The sequence below is a fragment of the Protopterus annectens genome, chromosome 5.part0 (genome assembly GCF_019279795.1).
Source record: "Protopterus annectens isolate FY-2018-M chromosome 5.part0, PAN1.0, whole genome shotgun sequence".
In the NCBI taxonomy this organism is placed as follows: Eukaryota; Metazoa; Chordata; order Ceratodontiformes; family Protopteridae; genus Protopterus; species Protopterus annectens.
The window spans coordinates 44,746,449-44,759,352 of NC_056735.1; the positions used below are offsets into that span (position 1 = coordinate 44,746,449).

General features: G+C 37.1%; 1 protein-coding gene across 2 annotated transcripts in view; it reads left to right on the forward strand.

Annotated features, from left to right (window-relative positions):
• ACP6 (acid phosphatase 6, lysophosphatidic) overlaps positions 1–12,904 on the forward strand; it is a 725,976-nt gene that overhangs the window by 497,263 nt on the left and 215,809 nt on the right. For both annotated transcript variants that reach the window (XM_044072107.1, XM_044072108.1), the window contains exon 7: positions 8,040–8,140. In XM_044072107.1, coding sequence (XP_043928042.1) covers positions 8,040–8,140 — 101 coding nt within the window. The remainder of the gene's footprint in view (positions 1–8,039; positions 8,141–12,904) is intronic.

The following is a 12,904-nucleotide window of genomic DNA, read 5'->3' on the forward strand; positions in this document are numbered from 1 at the left end:
CAGAATGCTAAACAGAAAATAAGGGATTACCTCAATAACATACATGAGTTCAGAAAGATTGCTGTTAAGCAACTGTGTTTTGATAACTCTAGAGCACAGAAAAGTTTAGCACAGCAACTCGGGCTACAGAAAGTAGAAAGAGCTGTCACCATGCTTAGGGAGCCTATAACAAGGAAGATAAGAGATCCTCTAGAAGTATTAGAAATATTTCAGAAATTCTATGGAAGTCTGTATAAAGCAGAGAAATATGAAAATCATGAAAGGATACTAATCGAAATGTTTATGGAAGAATTAAATATGCCAAGGTTAGAGGTGGATGAGGCTCAATTACTAACAGGATAGGAGGAGATTAGATAAAACTGGTGATGTATAATCAATGTACAGGAAAGTCACCAGGAATAGATGGTATTCCTGTGGAAGTTTGGAAGCTAGGAGAGAAAATAAACTATAAATATCTAGAAGGGCATCTTGGAAGAAAGCAAAATACCTAAACAGTGTAAAGATCCATCAGATCTAGCTTTATACAGGCCTGTTTGATACTAAACTATGATTAGAAGCTGTTTATTTCTATAATGGCTAAAAGAATGGCAAAAGCTATGCCAAAATTGATAGAGCTGGATCAGTGTGGTTTTGTGGAGGGGGAGGCAAACATTTGACAACATTAACAGAACATTGATGATCCAATCCAGAGGGAATCAAAATGTAAGAAAATACCACAATTGTTGGTGGTGCAAAGAAAGCATTTGACAGAGGAAGCTGGAACTTTATGAGCAGGGCTATAGAAGCATTGGGTGTATATTATGTCATCGAACCATTACTTAAATGAACAGCATTTCATCAAACCCCCCCACGCTCACTGCTAATTATATATACCAACTGCGATATCGCACTACAGTGGGGAAAGTGCAAATTTCCCATTCCCTACCATAATGTGATTTCAGTAAGAACAGTTCGACGAATGGCATGTTCAACAAAATGCCATTTGATGAATGGTTCTTTTGATGATATAATATGGTCCTGAAGCATTTGCATTCCCTGATAAAATTACAAAGTTAATTAGGAAGATATAAGAGGGATTGAAGTTGGGTGGATTCCTCTCTGATAATTTCTCCTTGAGCAGAGGAACTAGGCAGAATTGTCATCTTTCCCCTTTTTTATTTGCATAATATTTAATACCTTTGGCAAAGAAAATAAAGGATGTGAAAATTCAAGGATATAATTGGTATGGTAGTCAAGAATAGCTGTCTCTATTTGCAGATGATATTATTTTATATTTGATGAAACCAGGAAAAAACATTACAGTGATTTTATCGGGATACAAAATTAATGAAGCTAAAACAAAGGCACTAGCAGTAAATTATGCACCCACATAAGAATTGGTTCAGCAATATCCATATTTATGAGGACATGATGAAATGTATTTAGGAGTATATATTAAAAATGATTCTGGTGTGGCAGTTAAGGATATGTGGGAAGAGACTAAAAAGATAATACAAAAACTGAGAAATTGGAAGCTCTGTATATGGATATGGATAATAAGATACAAGCAGTTAAAATGTTTTAAGTCCTTTTAGTCTTGTACACTGGTCAGGCATATTTTTATCAACCACAGGAAAAGTTGTGGATATCAATTAATAAAGAACTGAAGGATTTTATCTGGGAGGAGAAGATGGCAAGTGTCAAGTGGGATAAGCTTATTATTCCAATAGAACCGGGTGGATTGCGATTACCCAAGTTGAATGGGGTATTTCACAGCAACACAGTTAAGGCTCCTATACATAGCACTAGCACAAACCTATAATTCAAAGTGGAAAGGGATAATGATGAAACAGAGGGAAGTTCAAGAAACAAGGAGAGACTGGGATTTTGGATGCAGACCTTTAAGGAGAATAATAATAATCTTCATATGCCCTCCTAATCAGCCTTATAGTTTTATCAGAGAATGCAAATGCTTCTGTTGCCCTGCTCAAAGTCCCAGCTTACTCTGCCAAATGCTTTCTCTGCATGAAGACCCACCAACAACAATGGTATTTTTTTACATTCTGCTTCCATATGGATCATCACTGTTCTGTTTGTGTTGTCAAGTGTTTGCCTCCCCTCCACAAAACCACACTGATCCATATATATCAATTTTGGCAGTAATTTTGCCATTCTTTTATCCATTATAGACAAACACTTTATAATCATGATTTAGTATTGAAATGGGCCTGTATGAAACTGTATCTGATGGATCTTTACCATCTTTAGGTATTACAGGATGTTGGCAGTTCTCCTCCTCTTAAAATACTGTTAAACAAAACCATCCAGATCTTTATAATTTTTTTCCCTCCTAGCTTCCAAAGTTCCACATGAATACCATCTATTCCTAGGGACTTTGGTTGTACATCACCATTTTTATCTTATCTCCTCCTATCCTGTTAGTAGTTGAGTGACCTCTCCTTCTAACCTTGACATATTTAATTCTCCCATAAACATTTCCATTTGTAACTTTTCTTGATTTCCATATTTCTTTATACAGATTTTTGTAGAATTGCCGAAATATTTCTAGTACTTCTACAGGATCCCTTGTTATCTTCCTTGTTATGAACTCCCTAAGCTTGCCGACAACCCTTCTACTTTTTGTTGGAGGAGTCATGCTAAAAGTTTTTGTGCTCTAGAGTTATTATCAAAAAACAGTTGCTTAATGTCAGTCTTTCTAAACTCGTGCATGTTATTGAGGTAATCCCTTTTTTTCTGCCTAGCATTCTGCAGTTGATCCTCTTCTTATTCTGTGAGATTCCTCCTATTTTGCGATACTTTAACTTTTGTCAGTCACTCTAAATAATTCTTGTTACATCTTAACCAAGTCTCCCTTTCTTTTATTTCCACCCTATTTTTGAATTCCACTTTAATTTTATCCCACTCCCTAGTTATATTTTCAGAAGAAGTTTCTATTTTCTCTAATAGCTCCTGAATAATTTCCACTACCCATTCCTTAAATTCCTCTCTTTTCAACAGATAGGTGGGAAAGCACGTGTGTCTTATTTTTATTTCATTACCTTGTGTTTTTATTTTAGTTATTACTGGCGCATGATCTGAAATAGTTTCTGGGTGCCTATCAAGACCGTCAATTATATGCACATATTCCTGTGAAATGTAAATTCTGTCTAGCCTAGCCCAGTTTTTGCATCTTGGAGAAAATGTGTAAATTCACTCCAAATTCTTTGTACTAAATTCACATCTTCCATGCCAAATATTTTCATAAATGTCTTTAAAAATCTAACGTCTTTTGTTATGTTTCCCTTTCTAGACCCCCCCAGACACATCTTCACTGTTGCAAATCAAATTCCTTTCTCCACCTATAAGTAATATTCCTTACTGAAAGCTGATTTAGCTCAATTATAGCAGTTTTCAGTGGGATATAAATACATGCCAGTACAATCTTCCTCTGTTGCCAGTAGCCCCTTAGTACTACAAATCTACCATTATTGTCTTTTTCCCTTTCTGTTACTATTAGAGCTCCTCTTGCAATTAATATCAGTACTCCTCTCTTCCTTTTGCCCCAGGTATTCCACGGAATAACCATCCTGGAAACCTTTCTTTATCAAATTCACATGTTTAGTTATTTTCAAGTGTGTCTCCTGTAACGTACCTATTTGCACTCTACATTTTTAATATAGTTAACTATTATTTCTTTATTTGTATTTATTCATGAGAAAATTACATTTTAAAGACATTATAGAAAGACTCATATTACTGAGGGGTTATTTACATCTTTTATGTATAACAGCTTTTTTTGTTAAATGTCTAGTTCCAGCTTTTGTGTTACATGCATACACTGTTTGGCAGGTTAATCTTTTATACAGTCATTTCTTGTCATCTCCATTTGAGCCTATGTCACATCTTTTTCTTTTATTGAGAACCCTCAAGTAAAAATACGCAGTGAACCCGAATCCCCCCTAAAACCTACTAACTTAATAATAACACACAAAACTATGTGCATCTTTAAATATTGAAGTTTTACCCTCCAAATAGGAGCAAATGTTCCAGTCTGATAGCCCATAGACTCAAGCTAAATAGAAAGAAAGCTTATCCGTACTAAGATGTATGGTAGAGCCTGTGATTCTATTAAGTGCTGTCTGGATTTGCCTTATCTTTATAGCTCTCCCAGCTGGGAAAACAGTTGAATGCTTTCAGAAAACATTTTCTCTAAACCATTCTCTTCATCAGATTGTCTGCTAGTGACATGAGAACCAGATACAGGACTATTTACTAGAAAAAAGACTTTATAATATTTAATATTCTTCTTCATTTACTTGCTTTTTATTAAAAGTTATTACTTAAAGCTAATGACCTTAACCCAGTCATTTCCTTGTGCAAGAATGAGAAAAAGCACACTATTTTTTTCTTTTGTCATGCTCTTTAAACCAGATCCCTTTTTGTTTTACATTGCAGTGCCTACATTTCTTAAAACTGAACAAGGAAGAAGAGAGAATGGAGAAAGAAACAAAAAGAATATAAACAGAAGCACCTTTTTACATTAGTATCCACATTACACTTAGAAATAACTGAAAAAAAAGTTACTTTATAACATGCAGAGAAAATTGTGCACCACCTAAATTCTGTTAAGAAAAAAATTGTTTTACTTACAGTTAACTCTCTCCCTCCTCTTCCCTTCTCCTGAGTATTTTTCCAAACATTAATGACATGAAGTAGGGTATATGATTTTGAGTCCCCTAGATGTTTAACAAAGTCCAAACAAGTCCAGAATTTCCAGATTTTCCTTGTTCTGTCCTGTTTCACAAATATAATTGTTGCTTTCTAATCCCACATTTGTCAATTTCCAAGTTACTGATTTTAGTCTCCAGATATTAATGACATGAAGTAGGGCATATGCTCTAGAGTCCACTACAGGTTTAACAAAGTCCAAGAAAGTCCAATATTTCCTGATTTTTCTTGTTCTATTCCTGTTCATCTCCATCTCCCAAACCTTGTCTCTGTTTCATCTCCAGTGCACTCTTGATTCTTCTAGTCAACTCCTGTGCTTTTTCCCTCTCTCAAGCATTTTCCATTGAAACACTAGGAAAGGAGTCACTCTGCGGTCTTTATTACCAGAGGAACAAGAAAAATCCCCTTCTGTTTCACAACTCACTTTTTGTTGGACAAAATTTTATTTCTTCCTTAGCATTGTAGTGTATCAAAAAAATGTTTTTGCTTCTCTAGGGAAAAATATTTTGAAGATAGCTGGGTACAGCAGTTTGAATCTCACTCCTGTTTCTCAACATTCTTTAAGTAATGGAATATATGTGCTACTCGTCTGCCTGGTATACAATGAGTAATCATTCTGCACAAATACTCTGCTGTCTCCCACTTTTAGTACTTTATCCTTTTACCACAGTTTTGTTTGAATCAACTCCTTCTGCTGGTAAGATTGCATTTTTACTATTAAAGGTGTAAGTTGCTTTCTAATAGCCAGGTTTGGAGCATACACATGATGTGCCCTTTCAATTAATAATTTCTGTTGTGTGTGCTTTCATGAAATTAATATGGTCTTTTCCTTCCAGCTTCTCAGGTACAGCAGTAAATATCAGGTTTTCTCTACATGCTCTGTCCTCTAATTCTATTGTTTTTTTTTTGAAACTTCTCTTCTTGTGCAGTCTCATATTCAACTAACCTTTTCTTCATTTTTCCCTCTGAGTTTTGTAGTTTTATTATATCATCTGAGTATCTGTTTGAAACTTCTTTCATTTTTTCCTGCCTTTTATATACTCCATCAGTGTTTCATTTATTTAAATCAGGTCTGTATACAATTGCTTTATACTCTCCTCAAGGTTGCTAGAAGTCATGTCTGCAGCTTGCACTTCTTTTTGCTGAACAGCTACAGTATTTTCCCAGTCAGTGTTTTTTAAAATATAGCGGATTTTCCTTCAGGTCCTCTATCTTTCTTTTTTCTTGGCATCCAGACAGCGCACTTACTATTTAGTTACTGAAATTCACTCAGAAATCCAGGTCCACTGGCTTCTCTGCTAAGTTTCTGTTTTCACACTGGGAGAGACAGAATTAAGCTGTTACTCAATGTGCAGCCATCTTGGAAGCCTGGAAATCGATGTCTTAACCAACTGTAGTAGAAGTAGTGAATATAGTAACAGAGATAAAATGACTTAAATTGGAATTTTTAGAAAAAGGTAGGAGCAAATTACATAGGAAATGAGAACTGTGAGAACAATACATACAGGTGGGGAATGAGGTTTAAAAGAAGGCAGGATGTGAATAAGTTTTTTTTAATGTATGACTGACAATGATTAGGTAGATTATAAGTGATGTATAATGTTTGCAACTAAAATTGTGTCAGTATGGTTTGTGATATAAAATGCTTGCAACTGGGATTATGTCAGTATGGTTTGTTTTCATTTATATAAAGGTATGATTGCCTTTGTCATAAGTGATTATTTAATAAAGATGTTTCTTGTTTAAAAAAAAGGTAGCTCTGGCAGGAATATTCAGTTTCTACCAAAGATTCAATCTTCAGTCCTTGATGTCATATAAGGTGTGTAAGGCCTTTCGTATAAGAGACCTTTCTTCTATAACACCTTCATTAAAGAGCCTATTCCACCTTGGGATCTTAACTTGGTTTTGGAGAAGCTAACACCTCCCTACAAACCAGTCAGGTCAGCTAATCTGAAATACTTTCTTCAAAGCCCCAATTCCAAGTATCTGTCACATCAGTGAAAAGAGTGCCATAGTTGCACGCTCTTTCCTGCCTTCCCCCTTACTTGATCTTTCACAAAGATAGGGTTTGTCTTTGAACTAATTCCTCATTTATGCCGAAGATAGATTCAGACATGAACATCAATCAGGCTATCCCCCACTCTGTGTTTTTTCCCATTATGCTAATAGAGGAGTATATACCCTTAATTGTTTTGATGGGTATAAACAATTACAATTATATTTGCAATGAAAAAAGCAACAAAGAAAACATGACCAGCTATTTATATCCTTTGCATCTGTAATAGTGGGACAGTACGTGTCCATTGTAACCTTGTCCAGGTGGTTGTCAGACTGTAACCTCTGTATATAAGTCTTCCAGTAGAATTGCTTCTTTTCAAACCAAAGGCACATTCTACCAGCTCAATGGCCACTTCATCTGCCTACTTCAGAATCTCTCATCTGTAGATGAGATTTGTGCTGCAGTAACATGGGCTTTGATGCATAAGTGCATACCTTTGAAAGACACAATTAGCTGAATGTGATCATTGGATCAAGGTCTTCCATAGAGCCACCATACCCAGTATTCTGTCACAGTACCACCCAAGATATATAGCTGATTTTTTTGTATGGTGTGCCTGTCCTACCTGACATTTTACATGCTTTTAGAATCTGAGAGGGAAAATTATCTTATGGACTTCTCATTTTACATGATCAGATCCTGGTTAATTGTATGAATTTTCTTTCTATTTATTTTATTTATGTTTGAGTAGATTCAGTGTGTCCTGTGTACTACGTGGATAAACTGGATAATCCATAATACCTTCCTCCTTCAGCACTTCCATTAAAGACCCTGTTCCACCTTGCAGTTGCATACTTAACATAACATTGGCTCTTTAGTGTTTGTGTTTATCCACTTCAATAAACTGCCTCCCCAACAAATCTCCAGTATTGTTATCCTGACCGACCTTGCAGACCTTTCAGGGCCTATCCATTCCTGTCTTTTATTAGTCCAGGGTATCTTGGATCCTAATTATTAGGGATTACCTACCTGTGGAAGTTAAGGGCAAACTTGGTTTGGAATGTTGAGGGAGGAGCAATGCATTATGGAAGCCAGGGGTAGAGCTTGAGCTCTGAGGAGGAAGTCTGATTGCTGATCGGGGCCACCTGAATATAACCAGTCCCATGTGCTGAAGTGGAAAGACATGCAAAATGAAGATCCAATATTCCAATAAGTACATAACTATCATGTTTGTTTCACTTTATATGACCAAGCAAGTAGAGTGCTTAAGATTGATAAAATGAAGTCATGTTGCTGCAGTTATGAAATAAATGTTCCTCTTTTTCTATTTCAGGCTCATCATTTGCCTGGTATCCCTGCCCTAGAGAAAAATAGTGAGAAAATTAAGGAACGAGCGTCAGAAATGCTTCATTATGTTTTTGATCCACAAGGAAGGTAAGACTGTGGTATGGCTTTTGTTTTTATTGTACTATTTAGCATTAGACAAGAAGGGCAAATAATTTGTATTGTTTCACCTTCTTGTGGTATTTTTGAACATTTATTTCTTCTGAGCATCTGCCTTTTTTAACACAGAAAAACAAGTGTTAAAGAAATATGGTGGAAATCAGGTTTAGTAGTTTTGATGTCTACCTAGTTGCAAGCGATAATGGCAAACCTTAGCAAGTTCCAGCTCCCTCTCAGCTACAGTTAGAGCTTTCCAGAGATTTGCTCTTCTTTTCTCCATCTGCTGCAGGAGCAGACGTGAGTGTGTCTGTGTGGGTGGGGGAGGCGACCCAAGGTCTCCCTTTTGTGGCTTGTGGGTATTTCTTTCCATTTTTTCTGGATACACTCACTAATTCTGAATCTCTTGACAGAGTTCAAGGCTGAAACTTAAATCAATTCATGGTGCCTTTCACTGGCTGCACAAAGTATGAATTTGGACTTCCAGTGCTGTGGTGATACAAGAAATGTCTCTCTGTTTGGTTGACGGTTGGTTCTTCCTTAGGGCTTAGCACAGTTTAATACCCATATTCACACCAGCCTTCTGCTGGTCACTGGGACTTTGAAACTGCTAGGAAGCCTTCCACTTGGGTTTACTGTCATCTTAATATGTCCTTTGTTTTTCTGAGGCCTGTATGCTCAGCTGTCAGCTTTTCACAAGGGTTTCTGGGCAGTCTTCTACCCAGTCAGTCTAATGGAGGGCAAGGCTAAGGCCCTGCTCTGACTGTTCAAATAATTCTTTTTAGATTGCAGCTTCTCTTGTTCAACTTTGTAGAAATCTTCACCTTTTGGGGTTTTGGAATTAATATTTCACTGACTTTCCTGTATGCTTGTGGACATGCAAGTCTGGGCTAAACTGCCTCTCTAGTATCGCTGCCTCTGAAAAATATGCTAGAGCTTCAAGCCCATAGGCTTTGGGATGGCTATCAATTAGTCCATTTTCTCCCTGTTTTTTTGTGGGGGACAAAAATGGGGGCAGAAAGAGGGGCCCTCACTTCCTGGAGATGTGCTTTCTTCTTGGGCCTTCCTGAAGGGGCTGCACTGATTTTAGCTACCTGGTTCAGTAGTTTGTCCCCCTGGCACCAGGGAGGAAAGTAGACATTTTTTAAGGGCTTGACACCTGCATTATCTTTGGTAGTGGGCGCCTTGCCTGTTGGTCAAAGTCTGCTCCCCTCCAGGAACAGCTGCACTCTGTGCTTGCTTTAGTCTGTTTTATGCCAGACGTGAGTGTTCCAGCCTTTGGTCAGTAATGCTGCCATTCCTAAAGAATTATTGGATGTCAGGCCTCTCCTGGCTGCAGTGTTCTGTAGGACTCAGTCTTTTGAGCTGTGTTCTGCTGCGGTCCTCTGTCTCCTCCTGAGCTGTGTTCTGCTGCAGTCCTCTGTCTCCTTCTGAGCTGTGTTCTGCTGCAGTCCTCTGTCTCCTTCTGAGCTGTGTTCTGATGCAGTCCTCTGTCTCCTTATGAGCTGTGTTCTGGTGCAGTCCTCTGTCTCCTACTGAGCTGTGTCCTGTTGCAGTCCACTGCCTACTTGGTTATGTTCTGGTGCAGTCCTCTGTCTCATTCCGAGCTGTTCCACTGCAGTCCTCTGTCTCATTCCGAGCTGTTCCACTGCAGTCCTCTGTCTCCTTCCAAGCTGTTCTGCTGCAGTTCTCTGTCTCCTTCCGAGCTGTGTTCTGCTGCAGTCATCTGTCTCCTTCTGAGCTGTATTCTGGTGCAGTCCTCTGCCTCCTTCCGAGCTGTGTTCTGTTGCAGTCCACTGCCTACTTAGTCATGTTCTGGTGCAGTCCTTTGTCTCCCCCTGAGCTGTGTTCCAGTGCAGTCCTCTGTCTCCTTCTGAGCTGTGTTCTGCTGCAATCCTCTCTGTCCTTCTGAGCTGTGTTCTGCTGCAGTCCTGTGGTTTCCTTCTGAGATGAGTTCTGCTGCAGTCCTCTCTCTCCTTCTGAACTGTGTTCTGGTGCAGTCTTCTGTCTCCTTCCGAGCTGTGTTCTGTTGCAGTCCACTGCCTGCTTAGTTATATGTTCCAGTGCAGTCCTCTGTCTCCTTCCTTCCTGATTGGTTACTACTTCATTTTCAACCCAGCCATAGGACACACTAGAGAACATCCTTAATGTCTGATACAAGAAACACAGTTTTACTATATCAGTTTAGCCATGAGACAACCTTCTTTGATGGGTCAGAAATACTACCCCCCCCCCGTTCCCCCTGGAGATGGGCCACCTATCCAAGTGTCCTCAGCTGTTTGAGGTCCCTGTAAAATTCAGACTCAAGAATCCCATGCCAAAAGACAAAAAATAATGTTTATTGCAAAGCTTTCGGGTCACAAACACCCTTCCTCAGTGCTACTATCATGAAAGTAAAAATACAACATTTAAATAGGAGTTCTTAAAAAAACACATGATTACAGCCAGCCTATCACAGAATAATAATGATACCCCCAACATATTATAATATACACTTTGTAACAATGCATATGTATATGTAAAAAAGTTATATAAAAATTGTTTCACAATTCATATATAAAAATATATGTGCACATACCAAATACATATATATAAACATATACATAACTGTAAATTTTCTGCCTGTTTTTTTTACTAAAATGGGCTTCAAACTAACAGCATTATTTAAACCAGGTAAAAAATCTGCCTGTAACCTAACTATCCATTCATACTCTTTAAGTTCAACAATATTGTCAATGTTACCACCCCTATTAATAACATATGCTACATCAGTAACTCTGAATTTAAATTGATGTTCTTGACCTTTTTCAGAAATGTGTTTACTTAATGCATTAGTTTTGATGTTTCTTCTAATATCAGACTTATGTTCAACTATACGTTCTCTTAATTTCCTTATAGTTTTTCTGACATAGAATGATGAACGTGAACTACAAGTAGCTAAGTAAACAACATTATTAGTATTACAATTTGCTGAACAATCAAACATATATTCTTTATTAGTTGTGGGGTGTTTAAAAAAGTTATTCTCTGTATAAATATCCATACAACTGCAGTTTAGACATTTTGTAGTACCTGGTTTACTAAAACATTTTTTGTGCTGCCAGTTTGTTTAAAGTCCTTGTAGCGCAACCTTCTCTTTAAATTATTTTGATTTCTGTAAGCAAAAAATGGTCTATCACCACAAATTTGTTGTAACTCGTGCATTGTCATCAAAATTGTACAATTTCTTTCTATGAGTTTCTTTGCTTCAGCAGTTTTTATATTATAAGTAATTAAATATGTTATTTTATCATTTTTGTTCTTCTGTGTTAATAGTACATTAACATTATTATCCAAGAATATAGGTTTAATACTATTATGTCTTTGATCACAGACTTCTTCATAAACCTCTTTCACCTTTCTTAAATCATATCCACTTTCATAAAATTCCTGCATCATATCTTCTGCCTGTTGTCTAAAAATCTCATCTTCTGTAAGTCTACTTAATTTAGTCAACTGTGCTCTTAGTACCCCTGTGAATACACGAGGTGCATGCATACTATGCCTATTTGCATAGCGGTTTACTTGAGCATATTTCTTTTGTACCCTAGTTTCTATTCTTCCTTCTATTTTTCTTATCTCTACATCTAAGAAAACTATCTTTTCATTTGAACTCTCCATTTTAAACTTTAGAAAACTGGTAGTAGAGTTAAGATAGGCAATATATGCATTTAACTCTTGCAGTGTACCTTTCCAAACAAAAAAGCAGTCATCTACAAACCTTTGGTAAAATGTAACATTACTATTCAAAGCATTTTGTTTACTATAAATGAATTTAATCTCCCATTCATATAGTACTAAATTAGCATAAGTGTTGGCCATGGGAGTACCCATGGCCACATCTGCCAACTGCAAGTAAGGTTCATTGTCAAACAAAAAAAATGTTTTTAGTTACTACTAATTCCAGTAGTGTATAACGTTTCTATGTATCTGGCCTGTAGGCCTGCTTGCACACTTTATGTATAGCATCTATTCCATATCTGTTTGGTATTACTGTAAGTGGGTATATAATGTCCAATGTGACAAAAACATAATTTATCTGTCAATGTTTGACATACCACTCTTTCAACTTGCACAAAAAATCTGTTGTATCTTTCAAAATACTAGGACATTTCTCTAGATGTATTTTCAACTGTTTTTGCAAATACATAGAAATGGGATCAGTTATCCAACCACCTCCTGAGACTATTGGTCTCGGGGGAGGGAGGGGTTAAACACGTCTTTATGTATTTTAGGAATACCATATATCTGTGGTTTTCTAGGGCATGGGTCAGACAAATAAACAATTCCACATTTTTATCATTCATCAATTGTAATTCATAAATGGCCATGTTTATTTCAGAAATATGTCCTTTTACTTCTAAAAGTTACTTTTCTAGAGGTCTCTACACCCTGTACCATTTCATTTATAGATGCCATATATTTTACTCTGCCCGTTATTACAGTGGCACCCCTTTATCGGCCTGCTTTATAATAATGCTTTCATCACTTTCTAACTGTGTAAGGGCCCATTATTACAGTGGCATCCCCTTTATCGGCCTGCTTTATAATAATGCCTTCATCACTTTCTAACTGTTTAAGGGCCCATTATTACAGTGGCATCCCCTTTATCGGCCTGCTTTATAATAATGCTTTCATCACTTTCTAACTGTGTAAGGGCCCATTATTACAGTGGCACCCCCATTATCGGCCTGCTTTATAATAATGCTTTCATCACTT